General features: G+C 51.3%; 2 protein-coding genes across 2 annotated transcripts in view; one reads left to right on the forward strand and one right to left on the reverse strand.

Annotated features, from left to right (window-relative positions):
- Positions 1-221: 221 nt before the first annotated feature.
- Positions 222-1,660, forward strand: MEA1 (male-enhanced antigen 1). The gene is made up of 3 exons (XM_054396510.1): positions 222-476; positions 567-690; positions 769-1,660. The coding sequence occupies exons 1-3, from the start codon at positions 237-239 to the stop codon at positions 930-932; spliced, it is 528 nt and encodes a 175-aa protein (XP_054252485.1). The 5' UTR covers positions 222-236; the 3' UTR covers positions 933-1,660.
- Positions 1,661-4,113: 2,453 nt separating this feature from the next.
- PPP2R5D (protein phosphatase 2 regulatory subunit B'delta) overlaps positions 4,114-14,980 on the reverse strand; it is a 33,679-nt gene continuing 22,812 nt past the window's right edge. The window contains exons 12-16 of the mRNA XM_054397347.1: positions 13,634-13,761; positions 11,306-11,407; positions 5,798-5,870; positions 5,468-5,584; positions 4,114-4,251 (exon numbers count right to left, since the gene is read on the reverse strand). Of these exons, the coding sequence (XP_054253322.1) occupies positions 4,114-4,251; positions 5,468-5,584; positions 5,798-5,870; positions 11,306-11,407; positions 13,634-13,761 (558 nt within the window). The remainder of the gene's footprint in view (positions 4,252-5,467; positions 5,585-5,797; positions 5,871-11,305; positions 11,408-13,633; positions 13,762-14,980) is intronic.

Raw genomic sequence — 14,980 nt, forward strand, 5'->3', positions numbered from 1 at the left:
TCTTCGAGGGTGCTGGGCTCGGGCTCCCCTTGGGGGCACGGCCATCTAGAGCCCGCCCTACCCTACCCCGCCCCAGCCCCGCGGCCGGGCATGGTACGGCAGCGCCGAGAGAGGCCGATGGTGGCGGTGCGGTGCCGGTGGCGCCTCCTGCCCCAGCACTACAACACCCACAGTGCCTCAGCGGCGACGCTTCCGGGCGGAGGTGGTGAGGCCTCTCCGTCGTCCGCGCCCGGTGGATGGCAGTGGCGGGGACTATGGGGCCGGAACGGGTGTGTCCCGAGGAGCCGGGGCCGCCGGAGGCCCCCAACGGCTCGGCGGGCTGGAGCGGCGATGAGGAAGAGGAGGAGGAGGAAGGCGGCGGGTATTTGTACCAGCCGCTGAGCCAGGAGCCGGAGCAGGGTCCCGGTGAGGCAGGCCCTCCCGCCGCCCCGGCGGGCCGCACTGAGTCGGGCCCCGACCTGCAGGAGCGGCTGCAGGTAACACCCGCCGCCGGGCCGGGCTAGGCTGGGGGAGAGCCGGCGGTGGGGGGAACGGTGTCGGCAGCCGCTGCCTGCCTTTCTCTGTAGATGATGAGGCTGTACCTGCCCGACCCGCCGGCCGACAGCGAGGAGGAGGGGGAGGAGGAGGCGGCGGCGGCTGAGCAAGGCGCTGTGGCTCCAAGCAGCCGCAGCTCCATCCCCATGGATCCAGGTAACGGCGTCTCCAGCCGAGCCCTGCCGGCCGCCCTGCGCGGGGCTCGGCCGCGGCCTCACGCCCTCTTGTTCACAGAGCATGTGGAGCTGGTGAAGAGGACGATGGCCGGCGTGAAGCTTCCCAGTCTGGGCATTCCCGCCTGGGCCAGCCAGATCTCGGAGGACCAGTGGAAGGCCGTTGTGCAGCGTACGCTGCAGGCCCGGCAGAGCCTTAGCGGCCCCCCTCCGGAATGGAAGTGAGGGCCGAGCTGCAGCGCGGAGGCTGCCGAAGCCAGCCCTCCCCCCACTGCGCGGGCAGGGCAGGTGCCTGCTGCCTTGGAGCCGGGCAGTGACAGGATTTGCTGGTATCCACCTTCAGTCTGTCCCACTGCCATTGCCTGACTTCCCTTCCTGCTCCTCTTTCCTGGTTCCGGCTGGTGCGTAACTTGCTGTGATGTCCTTGTGTTGGCTTCCTCTGCCTGCGAGGAACCCAACCGGTTTCCATACCCGTGTGCATGTGGAGGGTGGGGTCTTGGCCAGCTTTGCCCAGTTTCCCTTAGGGCAAACACGGGATTTGTCCGTGCTGGAGAAGTCTCTCTCCGTGCTGGGGCACCTCTTCCCCAGGGCAGGGACTGTGTGTTGGAGTATCAGGTGGAGTCAAGTGTTGTCTTTCCAAGAGGTTGTTTTTATTTAGTTCTGTACATACAGGGACATCTGTACAAAATCCAACACTTTCATACTATGTAATGCTCTACTGAAAATAAAGTACACCATATGTACATATGAACTGTAAGCAGCTTAATACTTGTGTCCAGGGGGTGAATACAATAGTTAAGTTTTGCTTGTTCCCTCAGGAGGAGGGAGCCAGGTGAAGTGGAAGAGGCAGCTCCAGTTCTGTCCATTTGGCTGATTTGGGGAAAGGCATAGGCAGAAATGAGCAGTGCTAATGCTAGAAACCAAGTGTAGAGAAGCAGGGGGTAGCTGTAGCCTTGCAGACAGAGGCCTGCTAATGAGCAGCAGATGAACACACTCCCCCCCCTTTCTTACGTGGTCCCCTTCTTGGATGTCCAAGGACACTGGAATGAATCGGCAGCAAACTAATGGCAGTGCGAAAGTACTAAGCATAAATTCCCTGACCCAGAACAAGACACACAAAACTATGAGATAAACACTGAAGCTGTACAGCACATAGTTGTGGTGTGTTACAGTCTTGCCTCTGCACGTGGCACAACCCCAGCAAACGTTCCTCTGGCCAGGCTCTGGGGCTGCCAGCAGAGATGGACCTTCTGCAGGACAGCAAACAGCTTCTGTGCACCAGAAGCCTCTGTTCCTTTTGTGAGCAGAGAGGCCCCATGCTGGGGAAAGGCAGGCACTGCCTAGCAGCAAGCAGGCTCAGGTGAGGGCACACATGCTGCAGCACTCTGAAAGTAAAGCGGTGGCTCCTGAAGGCGACGGTAAACGGATGAGTTGGAAAGCCTGTACTGCAACGGGGAGCACCATCCTCCCGAGCCCTGCTGCCAGTGGTGCTCGGCCAGCCTCATCTGCACTCTGCCCCGAGACGCCTGCCGCTCAGCTGCTCCCACTGGCATCACCCAGGACATGTCTACATGCTGTGCCAGGCATGAGGTAATCGATTGGCAGCTGACCATGAGCTTGGACTAATGTTCAAAATAAGCAAGAACCTCCCTGAGGTGTTTTGTAAGTCTCCTGATGAACTGGCCCATTGCATGAAGCAGAGGGGAGGTAGGGTCCTGCATGACTTGGTGGTGGTCCCGCACGTACTCGTGCTTGCCAGCTACTCCTAAGGGACAGGGAAGCGTGCCAAACAGGGCTGGAGGGACAGGATACACAGGGGAAATAAACACCTTAGTTTTGGGTTGGAGGAAGGATATGCTGCACACCAGTGGCAAGATGAGAGGGGAGTAACCTCTGACCTGGGAATCGTTCTCCAGTGAGGACGAGCAGATACACTAGGACCTTCTGCAGCACCCCATGATGCTGCAAAGCAGTGGCAGACTAGCATCAACCCTGTGTGCTCTCTCCACTACTGCAACCCCACTTAAGTTTATGTGTCAAGAACGCAAGCACAGCAGGTAAGAAGCAAGGACGAGTTCCCTCTGCTATCACAAACCAGCCTCTCTGACATGGCACCTTGGCCTGGCACTGAATCTGCACCACAAAAGGTAGGGGAGAAAGCTGTAGTATAACAGTAGCACCCAAGTGCTGTGCAACCCCCTGGGCTATCAGCAAGTGTGCTCTAAAGGCTAAATTAGCACAAGTTCCTGGTGCACCACATGATAACTAACGAGGGCCTGGGGCTGCAGCAGGTGCTAAAGGCGGACTTTGCTCAGAGCACACACACAGAAGCGTGTTGGCAGTAGCACCTAGCCACTGGTCATAAAGAGGAGACAACACTCAAACTCAGCCTGCCCCTGAAACGTGTATCCATTGCTTCTATTAGTTTGCAGAAATTGCTTGAGCAGCACAAGCTTCCTATAAACCCTGGCCACTGCAGAGCTAGGGATGGGATCCAGCGACAAAGGGAGAGCTGCGGGAGTCTTTTAATAGAGCAGGTAGAGGAAGGAAGCAGGAGTCAGCAGCTGACGCCTGCTACAAAGCAGAAAGTTAATTCTGGGCCCACAACTAACCCAAGACACTGGGATGCAGATGAGGAGTCAGCACAGACCAACACAAACAGCTGAAGGAATTCACTTTCCCACGAGAGAGCTTCTAAGGATGCTCTAAAGGGAGGGCTACAACAGTACGTAGTGCTTGCACCCAGCTTTATTAGGGGTGGCAAAGCACTGAACCCCCACTCCACTGACAGGAACAGAACAAGAGCTTGAAGCAAAAGAAGGCTGGAAGCTAACATTTCCTCTGCTGTACGTGAGACCCTTCAGCTGCGGAGCTGCACCCCAACGCAAGCTGGAGAGGCAGCAGGGTCCCCACCAACTCCTGCCCCGAGCTCAGCCTGACCTCTGGGGCACCACAGGGCTTGGCTGCAGAGGGGCAGGCATGGTGGCGATGGGCACTTGGGGCTTGCAGCAGCATGCTGAGCCACACGTGGTAGTCTCTAGCCAACACAGAGCCTGTGCTGCAGCACAGCAAGGCTCTGGCTCCCAGGCAGGGTAAGAACCACCTGGTAGCAGCTGGAAATGAAGCTGCCTGGGCTGATACAATCACAGGTCAGGCAGGTTCCCTTCATGCATGCACACCCCAGGTAGAAAAGCAGAAGGAAGGAGGAAAAGCAGGAGGACATGACAGTGGTGAGATACAAGTTATAACATAAAAGCAGATCTACCCTGGAGGGATGTGGATGGAGTGGAGGACAGGCACAGCTCACCATGTTCATTCCTTATTTATACATGAGAACCAAGTGCATTTCTGTGACCCCTGGGGGAAAGGGATGGGGTAGAGCTTCCCGGGCCAGCTCCTGAGCCCGTCAGAGAGCCTCCTGGCTTGAAGTGAGAAACTCTTCTGCTCTCTTGTGGGCCTCCAGGGCTTTTATAGTGTAGACATCCTGAGGAAGCTCAGATTTCCGGCGCAGCAAAACTTTCTCCTTCTTAATGTCCTTCAGCATCTACAGACAAACCAAAGGAGTCAGGAATCAGCAGCAAACACATTCACCCCTCCAACCTCCCCACCTCCCCATTCTCTGACTCCAACAGCTCTAGGACATGTTGACTGGCAATGCAGGATGCTGCAGCAACTTTGGTTGCAACAACCCCATGAGCGGTTCAGGCTTGGGGCAGAGTGGCTGGAAAGCTGCCCAGCAGAAAAGGACCTGGGGGTGCTGGTTGACAGCTGGCTGAACATGAGCCAACAGTGTGCTCAGGTGGCCAAGAAGGCCAACAGCATCCTGGCCTGGATCAGGAATGGTGTGGCCAGCAGGAGTAGGGAAATGATCGTGCCCCTGTACTCAGCACTGGTGAGGCTGCATCTCAAATACTGGGTTCAGTTTTGGGTCCCCCACTACAGGAAAGACATTGAGGTGCTGGAGCATGTCCAGAGAAGGGCAATGAAGCTGGTGAAGGGTTTGGAGAGCAGGTCTGGTGAGGAGTGGCTGAGGGAACTGGGGTTTGTTTAGCGTGAAGAAGAGAAGGCTGAGGGGAGACCTCATTGCTCTCTACAGCTACCAGAAAGGAGGATGAAGTGAGGCTGATGCCAGCCTTTTCTCCCAAGTAAGTAATGACAGGACAAGAGGAAATGGCCTCAAGTTGTACCAGGGGAAGTTTAGGTTGGATTTTAGAAAGAATTTCTTCTCTGTAAGAGTGGTCAGGCATTAGAACAGATTGCCCAGGGAGGTGGTGGAGCCACCATTTCCAGATGTGTTCAAAAAATGAGCAGATGTGACACTTTGGGGCATGGAGGTGTTGGGTAGAAGGTTGGACTTGATGATCTTAGAGGTCTTTCCCAACCTTAATAATTCTATGAAAACAGGCTCAGAGACAAACAGACCAAAAGGAGACAGAAAAGTCCCACTTGATTTTTTTTTTACAGGAGGAAGGTTAGATAAACTCCATGCTTCAGACTACAAGTTAATTTCTTAATGATCTGGGATGGGAGTAGGGGTATTGATCCTCACAACACTCATGAAGAGCCAGTTCTGAACCTTGGACTGACTATGCTGATGTCTTTGCTGGTCTGAGAGTAATTGCAGAATGACCTGAGGCCTTGAGCAATCTGGTCTAGCAGAAGGTGTCCTTGCCATGGCAGTGGGGTTGGAACTAGATGATCTTTAAGGTCCTTCCAGCCCAAACCATTCTATGATTCTAGAGTCCTAGCCAGCTTCTCACCTGCACAGCCTCTGTCTCCACTGTTTTCTTCAGCAGCTGTATGTCCTCTGCAGTGGGGGTCTCCGTTTCCATGCAGCAGACAGGAGGCAATGGTGAAGGTGCATAATACATGGGGTACTGCAGACAAGAGAGACAGCTGGAGAGACAGCACCAAGCCTGCACCCCTCAGCATCATAACACAGCATGGCACAAATCTTCCAGCTGCCCTCCCTGGCACCTGTGCACAGGACTGAGATCAGGTGCTATAACCTGCTCTCATCAGCCAAGGAAGCATGTCAAGGCCCCCAGCACATTCTTGTCTCATTCATTCTAGGTTCTTCTGTTACCCACCTGGGGGTTCAGCCGGGCCAACTCCTCTATTTTCTGCCACATTTCTTCTCGTTCCTTCATCCTGAACCTTCCCCTGCAGAGAAAGAGAGAGAGAGAGAGAGAGAGAGCAAGTGTGAACTCCAGGGAGGGAAAGTGCAGCTTTCACTCACAGGAAAACAAAAGCAAGAGACAGCAGCAACGTGCAGGTGAAGGGAAGAGCTGTTCTGTCCTTCAGAGAGCCCTAACTCTACCTCCAGGTGAGATGTGGCAAGAAGAGGGGACACTGCAGCTAGCAGGGGGTAGACAGGGACACTCCTTGCTCACCTCAGAGCAGCAGTGGGCTGTACAGGGACATTTTCCCTGTCTCTGTGCTGCACCAGTGGACCAGAACAACTGGAGTAAAGCAATGGCACCACTTTGGATAGCAAACACTTTCCTCGTGACCTAAAGATGCAGAGGGGCAGATTGCCATTTCCAATACAGCTGGGGCTCAACTGCCTGCAGTTCCCTCTCTCTCTAACCATAAGACACCAGAGAGCTGCCCAAACCCTCAGGCATAGCTCTTGAACTTGGCACAGAGCTTACGTGGTCATTCCATTGGGACACCTGGAAAACCAAGGGCTGTAAACACTCCCTGCAAACAGAGGTGAGCATTCACCACTCCTTGTTATTGTCTTCTACATTTTACACAACTGCTCTAAAGTCTCTGCTTTATTTCTGATTTTAACCATCTGATTTTAGCAGATGACACCAAGCTGTGTGGCCCAGTTGAAGGGATGCCATCCAGAGGGACCTGGACAGGCTTGGGCCCAAGCCAATCTCATCAAGTTCAGCAATGCCAAGTGCAAAGTCCTGCATCTGGGTTGGGGCAATCCCAAGCACAAACAGGCTGGGTGAGGAGTGGCTTGAGAGCAGTCTTGAGGAGAAGGACTTGGGGGTGTCAGTTGATGAAAAACTTAACATGAGCAGGCAATGTGCACTGGCAGCCCAGAAGGCAACTGTGTGCTGGGCTGCATCAAAAGCAGTGTGACCAGCAGGACAAGGGAGGTGATTCTGCCTCTCTACTCTGCTCTTGTGAGACCCCCACCTGGAGTACTGCATCCAGTTCTGGTGTCCCCAACACAAGAAGGACATGGAACTGTTGGAAGGGGTTCAGAGGAGGCCACAAAGACTATCAGAGGGCTGAAGCCCCTCCCCCATGGGGACAGGCTGCAAGAGTTGAGGCTGTTCAGCCTGGAGAAGGGAAGGCTCCAGGGAGACTTCAGAGCAGCCTTCCAGTACCTGAAGGGTGCTACAAGAAAGTTGGGGAGCGATTTTTGACAAGGGCTTGTAGTGATAGGATGAGGGGGGATGGCTTGAGGCTAGAAGAGGGGAGAGTTAGACTGGAGATTAGGAAGAAATTCTTTACAGTGAGGGTTTTTAGACACTGGAATAGGTTGCCCAGGGAGCTTGTGGATGCCCCCTCCCAAGAAGTGTTCAAGGCCAGGTATAGTGGAAGGTGTCCCTGCCCATGGCATGGGGGTTTAGAAGTAGATGATCTTTAAAGGTTCCTTCCAACCCAAACCATTCTATGATCTTATGACATCACAGCCTCACAGGCTTTCATTAACACAAAAAGTGCTATTTCTACTCACTTTAAGTCTGTCTGAAAATGGCAGCTAACTGCAGTGCCACATCACTGTCCACTGAAAAGCAGGACCTGCAGGCAGCTCTGCAAGGGAGGCAGCAGAGATGAGCTGTGGATGCAGCATGTCTTCTCCACTGGAAGGGTAGCAACAGCAGGATGTGCTGCTCCACAGACCAGGTAGCAGCATTCTATGGGGTACAGGAGTGGCACCCCAAGCTCCCAGGCAGACTTCAGCTACGAAACAATCTTGTTCCACAGGAGAGACTTTCTCCTGCCCGTGAAATATGGCTCCTCTAACCCTGTTCATTCCAACAATGACTTAGAATCACAGAATCAGTCAGGGTTGGAAGGGACCACAAGGATCATCCAGTTCCAACCCCCCTGCCATGGGCAGGGACACCTCACACTACATCAGGCTGGCCAGAGCCTCATCCAGCCTGGCCTTAAACACCTCCAGGGATGGGGCCCCAACCACCTCCCTGGGCAACCCATTCCAGGCTCTCACCACCCTCATGGGGAAGAACTTCTTCTTCATGTCCAGTCTGAACCTCCCCACTTCCAGCTTTGTTCCATTCCCCCTAGTCCTGCCACTACCTGGGATCCTAAAAAGTCTCTCCCCAGCTTTCTTGTAGGCTCCCTTCAGATACTGGAAGGCCACAATAAGGTCTCCTTGGAGCCTTTTCTTCTCCAGACTGAACAGCCCCAACTCTCTCAGTCTGTCCTCATAGGAGAGGAGCTCCAGCCCTCTGATCATCCTGGTGGCCCTTCTCTGGACACGCTCCAGCATGTCCAGATCCCTCTTGTAATAGAGGCTCCAGGACTGGACACAGTGGCTCCAGAACTGGATGCAGTAACACTTTCTGTGTTACAGTCCAGAAGATGCAGCCACAGTGAGAAGTGCACATGGATTTGCTTCTATTTCTTGGATAGTTTAAAGACATGGAAGGAAGAGATGACATTTTCAAAATGGACTTAAGGAAAGAACTTAAGCATAATGTTCTAGTAAACCCAGGTTTCTAATCCAAAGGGGTACAAGTTACTCCTGGTGAGACTCAGACTGGACTCCAGAAGAATAGTTAGACATTGGAATTAATTCCCAAGGGAAGCAATGGATTTGCCTACATTGGACAGCTCTAAGACTCAGCTTGACAGGGTGCTGGGCCATCTCATTTCAACTATACTGTTACCTTGAAAGGATGATCCATTTTCCCAGGTGCATGCCCTTCTACACTGCCTTTGTCCTATATCCTGCTCAGTCTCAGGCCCCTTGCCTGAAACCCCCTATTTCTTCACTTCTCTTATTTAGAACCACAGAGTCATTTTGGCTGGAAAAGACCTTTAAGATCATTGAATCCAACCATTCTCTAACTCTACCAAGGCTGGTGCTGAACCATGGCCCTCAGCACCACATCTCCGCATCTTTGAAACACCTCCAGGGAATGGCATTCAACCACTTCCCTGGGGAGCCTGTTCCAATCTGAGAATTTTTATAATGAAGATGTTTCTTCTAATAGCCAACTTAAACCTCCTCTGGTACAACCTGAGGCCATTTCCTCTCATCCCTTTACTATTTACTAGGGAGAAGAAACTAACCCCCACCTCACTCTAACCTCCTTTCAGGGAGTTGTAGAGAGCAATGAGGTCTCCCCTCAGCCTCCTCTTCTCTAGACTGAACAACCCCAGTTCCCTCAGCTGCTCCTCACCAGATCTGTTCTCCAGACCCTTCACCTGCTTTGCTGCCCTTCTCTGGATACACTCTAGCACCTCAAAGTCTTTCTTGTAGTGAGTGCCCCAAAACTGAACCCAGGACTCAAGGTGTGTCCTGACTGGTGCTGAGTACAGTGCCACAATCACTGTCCTGGTCCTGATGGTCACACTATTGCTGATCCAGGCTAGGATACTGCTTAGGGAAGCCATGAAGCCCTTTACCTATCCCATTCCTACTATAATTGATACTATGAATAACACTACCACCACCATTCCCCAAGCCACCTCTTCACTGTACCTCTGCCCAAAATCTCTGTCTCTTTGCCAGACAAGCTGTGCTGTCCCCCTAGCCTACTGTCATACCACATTCCCTTCTGTCAGTGATTTCCCTTTTCTAGCTGTTTCCCAGCCTCCAGACCTTTCACTCTCCATTTATGAGAGTTCTATCCCAGCTCCAGCATCCCTTCAGAGGGGGAATCTTTTCTCCATCTCAAGCCAATTACAGTGGCTAATGCTGTGCTGGTGACAGCACAATTGAGCTTTCTTCTGCAGGAACAAGTTCTTTACCATGAGGGTAGTGGAACGCTGGAACAGGTTGCCCAGGGAGGTGGTTGGGGCCCCATCCCTGGAGATATTCAAGGTGAGGCTCAGCAGGGCTCTGAGCAACCTGATCTAGTTGATGATGCCTCTGCTTACTGCAGAGGGGGTTGGAATAGATGACCTTTGGAGGTTCCTTCCAGCCCAGACCATTCCATGATTCTTTTTTTTGCCCAGAAAGGCCTCCTTAGCTGGGTCCCTTTGGCAGGAAGATCCCACTTAGCTGAGTGTATTATGCTCACTGTAAGTGAACCAATCTCAGATTCAGCTGCTAAAATATGTTTTTCCATCCTGCTCAGCAAGCTTCCAATTGGCATTTTTACTAAATTTGGTTATGTAGGAGAGCAAAAGGCATACTCTTGATTAAAACTCCACACAAGGTTTTCCGAAGCATAATTAGGCAGAGAGGCACTAGAGAAAATATAAAACAAAATCAGGATTAGCAGGAAACAGTGCAGCTCCACCCATCTATTTCTTGGACAGCTCTGAGCTGCTTTGTTGATCTTTTCCAGAATAATCCTCCACCAGTCACACACTAATGCTGGGAACAATCACCCTCAGCACAGGGAAAAAGGAAAAAAATCCAAAGAGTTTCCTTCTAGCTTACTGAACTGACTCAGCTTACCAAGGCAAGTTGTACAAGCACCAAGCACAAGAAAACACAAAAAAAATGAGTTTTTCACAGCATGATGGTACAGGTACTTTGCTGAGCTCAGGTTTTATCCCCAACATTGGCTCTTTGAAATTCCAGGTGTTATTCTGTGTTTATTGTTGGAAAATTGAAAGTGTCCTGTGGCATGAAAGATGCAGTAAGCCCACTGCAGCAAAGCCCTTCACAGAAGTCTTTCTAAAGCAGCAGGGTTTCACTGGCATCACTATGACATAGTGGTAAAAGCTTCCAAGACAGGGCATGAAGACAGGCTGAGGGAGCTGGGGTGGTTCAGCCTGGACAAGAGAAAGCTCTGGGGAGACCTAATAGTGACCTTCCAGTACCTGAAGGGGGCCTACAAGAAGGACTGAAGACTGTTTACAAAGGCCTGCAGTGATAGGATGGCTTCAAACTAGAGAACAGGAGATTTAGATTGGATGTTAGGAACAAGTTCTGCACCATGAGGGTAGTGGAACACTGGAACAGGTTGCCCAGGGAGGTAATTGAGGCCCCATCCCTGGAGATATTCAAGGTGAGCCTCTGGGCAACCTGATCTAGTTGAGGATGCCCCTGCTGACTGCAGAGGGGGTTGGACTGGATGACCTTTGTAGGTCCCTTCCAGCCCAGGCCATTCTATGACTCTATGATAAGTGTCTCTGCAAAGCTGAGTATCCACTACATTGCGATTTATTTCCTCACAATCCAGCAAACTCTCTCACTCTTTCCCAAGCTACCTGCTTCAGCAGAACTGGAAGGATTTTTATCAGCCCACATATTTCACCTCCTTTCATCCCTACACACAGCTCTTGCTGAGGAATCCTACTTTTGACAAAGTTATTTGCACCACCTTTCCATTTCCCCTCTGCCTACTGGCATCCACCATCTGCTCCTCTACCCCAAGGAGACTCCAGGGTGAGCTCAAGTTACTTGGCAAGAAATTCTTACTCACTTCTGCTTCTCTGCCTTGTATTGCTGTGTGCAGTCATCAAAAAGCTTTTGGTTCATCTCCATGAACAGCTTCAGTGCATTGTAGATCAGGCCATGGATTGTCCTGCAAAGAAAGAAGGAAAGGAGAACGAGTCATGGTGGTATCCCCCAGGTTCTCAGCCCTGAGCTAGTACCAGCAGCACAGACAAGAGCTAACAGCAGTGACTTATATGCTACAGCAAAGTGACAAAAGATTTTCACACAGTCCCAGCTCTTAGCATGGGAAAACTCTTTCCACAAACACAGGAGAGACTATTACACAGGGAGACCAGGAGATGAAGAAGAAAGAGAAGACAACTGGGACAGGTCTGCAGTACTGTGGTGAGACTAATGAGGGCAAAAATAGGCATTCATGCATTTATTGCTTGTAGTTAGAAACTGGAAAGGAAGGTTGCTAGGGACCTGCTCAGGGCTGTTCTCAAGGGGGCTTTACCCAATCTAATATTTCACTTTGCATATACACAATGACTTTTTTTGGGCTGGTCAGGATGCAGTCATGAGCTTTGTCAGTGAGCTGCCCAAAACACAGACATTCAGCAGCCTATAGAGATGGGAACACAAAGAAAAGCCAACTTTGTGACAGCAACTTATGAATAGGTTGCACTGTATGAGCTCTCTCTGGGACTCTCCAGGGAAATAAAAACAAGTATTGAAGCTGCCTCTGAAACATCTGACCCAGAGGAAAAAAAAAGAGACTCAGCAGACTGAGCTCTGTTCTTCACCAGTCCTACAGATGGAGTAACAGCACAATCTTGAACATAGGAAGTTCCATCCAAAAATGAGAAGGAACTTTAATTTAAGGGTGACAGAGCACTGAAACAGGCTGCCCAGAGAGGTGGTGGAGACTTTCAAAATCTGCCTGGATGTGTTCCTGTGTGACCTTCTCCAGGTAAGCCTGCCTTGGCAGGGGCATTGGACTCCAGAGGTCCCTTCCAGCTCCTAACATTCGTGTGATTCTGTAGTAAGTGAGAGACAGCCCTGCTGGACTTATGCAGATTGTTTGACAATGTGTTGGAGTAGATGAGCTATGGGAAGGAAGAAGAGAATCTGAGGTACTCAATCTGCCCTGAGAAGGTGTGGCTCGTGCTAAAACAAAGACAAGGAGAAATATGAGGAAGACACCTTCAGCACTTCTTCTGCCATACCACTGGGAAGGAGACAAGAAGAAAAGACAGAAACAGGAGAATTAAGAATCTTGATTGGTGCAAGAAGGAAATAGAACTGGTGAAGGGTTTTAGACAAGAACATAAAAGTCCTTTTCTGAATTCTGATCAGGAGGGGGAGTAACTCTGAGCTAGAGTGTGTATCTGCATCCAACTGGCTGCACACCATGTGCAGATGTGCAAGGCCAGATGTGTGCATGCACATTGGTGCACACGTGCACATCTGGGTGCTAGCCTGTGTCCCTGTCTGCATGTCTGTGTCTACCTGGGTCATTAGAGCACCCCTGACTGGAGGCTCAAGTTCCTGCTTCTTGACACAATGAAGAGAAGGAAGCAGTCAAACAGCAGAGCAGTGGGGAGCTCTCTGGAACAGAGTTCCACCCCATAACCCTGTCCTTAGTATATTCCTAAGCCCTGAACTCACCCAGCCTCCCTAGAATTAGTTATTTGGGGCTTTTTTCGCCCCCTAGAACAGAGGAAGATTACTTTTTTGGGGTTTTAGGTTTTTTTTTTCAGGTCTTCTTGTGGATTTTGTTGGAAGACTTTAGGATCTTGGCTGTGGACTGAGTATTTTTAGCTAATTCATTAAAAGGAAGTGAATTTTACAACTTGGATTAATCAGGTAAGGAATCAACTGAGGAAACAGTTGTAAGAAAGGAAGCTGATGTGAGATCAAACAGACCACTATTGAGGGATTTGGCACAGAGGGCAATAATTTGACATGGGGCATCTACCTGGTTACTTCTGCTTTTCTCCATTCTTCCTGTACTCAAGGAGTAGGGCCCTGCATTAGCCAAGGTCCAGGACAGCATATGGGTTAAAAAGCCATCTGGAAAAACTACTGCCCACCTGCAGGAGACCATCCGCATCAGTGACATGAAGATACCCAACCCTGGGCAGACTCAATGTCACCAAGGCTGGTCCCTGCAGGTGCCAGACCCCTCGCAGAAGCAGGGCTCTGTGCTCTGCTGTGGCACTTTCCCATGCTGACAGTACCAACAACCCCTCTGGCTCAGCACCTGGTGGCACCGAGCACTGCCCCCGGTCACCGCACCGCAGCGGCACGCCCCGGGATCGCCAGCAGGCCGAGCAATCCTGCAGGTGCCAGGGCGTGTGGGAAGACCTACTTGTTCCAGTGACTCTTGGAGTTCTTGTAGAGTGCTGGAAACATGATGGGGAGAATTTTGGCTGCGTTATCGCTGATCAGGCTCATGATATATTCGTTGTTCCAATAGTACAGTGCTCGCTCTGCCACCTGCAGCGGGAGACAAAGCCAACCTTGGAGAGGCTCCTGCCATTAACCCCTGTGTGCTGCTGCACAGGGAAACTGTGCAGTGCTGAGAACAGAGCTTGCCACCACCCAGCCAAAGGAGCACAGGAAGCAGGGAAGACCTTTCACAATGCTAGAAGGCCGTTCATCTCTGATGCCCAGCTTGCTTATCCTTAGCTCCTGCCAGACACTTGTCACTTTCCTAGGGAAAAACCTCACATTCTTGACTAGGCAAAGCCTGCCCTGGGTACGCTGATGACTCCCACACCCTTTACAAGGCCGTTCATCCCTGATGCCCAGCTTGCTTATCCCTAGCTTCTGCCAGACACTTGTCACTTTCCTAGGGAAAAATCTCACATTCTTGACTAGGCAAAGCCTACCCTGGGTGCACTGATGACTCCCACACCCTTTGCACCCTTTACTTGAGGACAATGACGTCATGCACTCCAGGTCCCAGCTCAAACTAGCTCCAAGCCTCCTTCACAAGCTCCAAGACACCTCAACATGAGGAGGAACTTCCTCACTGTGAGGGTCACAGAGCACAGGCTGCCCAGAGAGGCTGTGGAATCCCCTTTTCTGCAGACTTTCAAGACCCATCTGGATGTGTTCCTGTGTGACCTGTGCTAGATTCTATGGTCCTGCTCTGGCAAAGGTTTGGACTCGATGATCTCTGGAGGTCCCTTCCAACCCCTGACATCCTGTGATCCTGTGATTTCCTCAGACCCTCCTCTGTAAAACTCCATTCCTCCCATTCCTCCCTGGCTTTGCCCACAACTGAGTCTCTCTGGGTTTTGGAGCATGCTTAAGGCACCAGGTCCATGATTTTCCTGCTTTAGTTAAGGGTGAAAGCATGGAAAATCATGGGACAGCCATCCTGCTCTAACAAGACAAACAAGTCTAACAAGTTCTCACATAGGAACAGATTTAACCACAATCCTTCATCATGAACCACAAATCTGGGCAATGCAGATCTCCAGGCTAATTTCTAGAGCTAGCTCAAGGATGGTTTAAAAACCTAGGAAACGAGACATCTACTCTTAGTTATATATTTTAGACTTCCTATGTACCCTTAAGGTATCATTCCACAGGAGTAAATGAAGGGAAACTCACCTCAGGTTCACTTACCTAGCTTTGGTCTCCAGCTACTGGATCCCAGTAAGCCTTTGTGCACTAGATTAACACCCAATCCACTCAGAGAAACCTC

The sequence above is a fragment of the Indicator indicator genome, chromosome 2 (assembly GCF_027791375.1).
Source record: "Indicator indicator isolate 239-I01 chromosome 2, UM_Iind_1.1, whole genome shotgun sequence".
In the NCBI taxonomy this organism is placed as follows: domain Eukaryota; kingdom Metazoa; phylum Chordata; class Aves; order Piciformes; family Indicatoridae; genus Indicator; species Indicator indicator.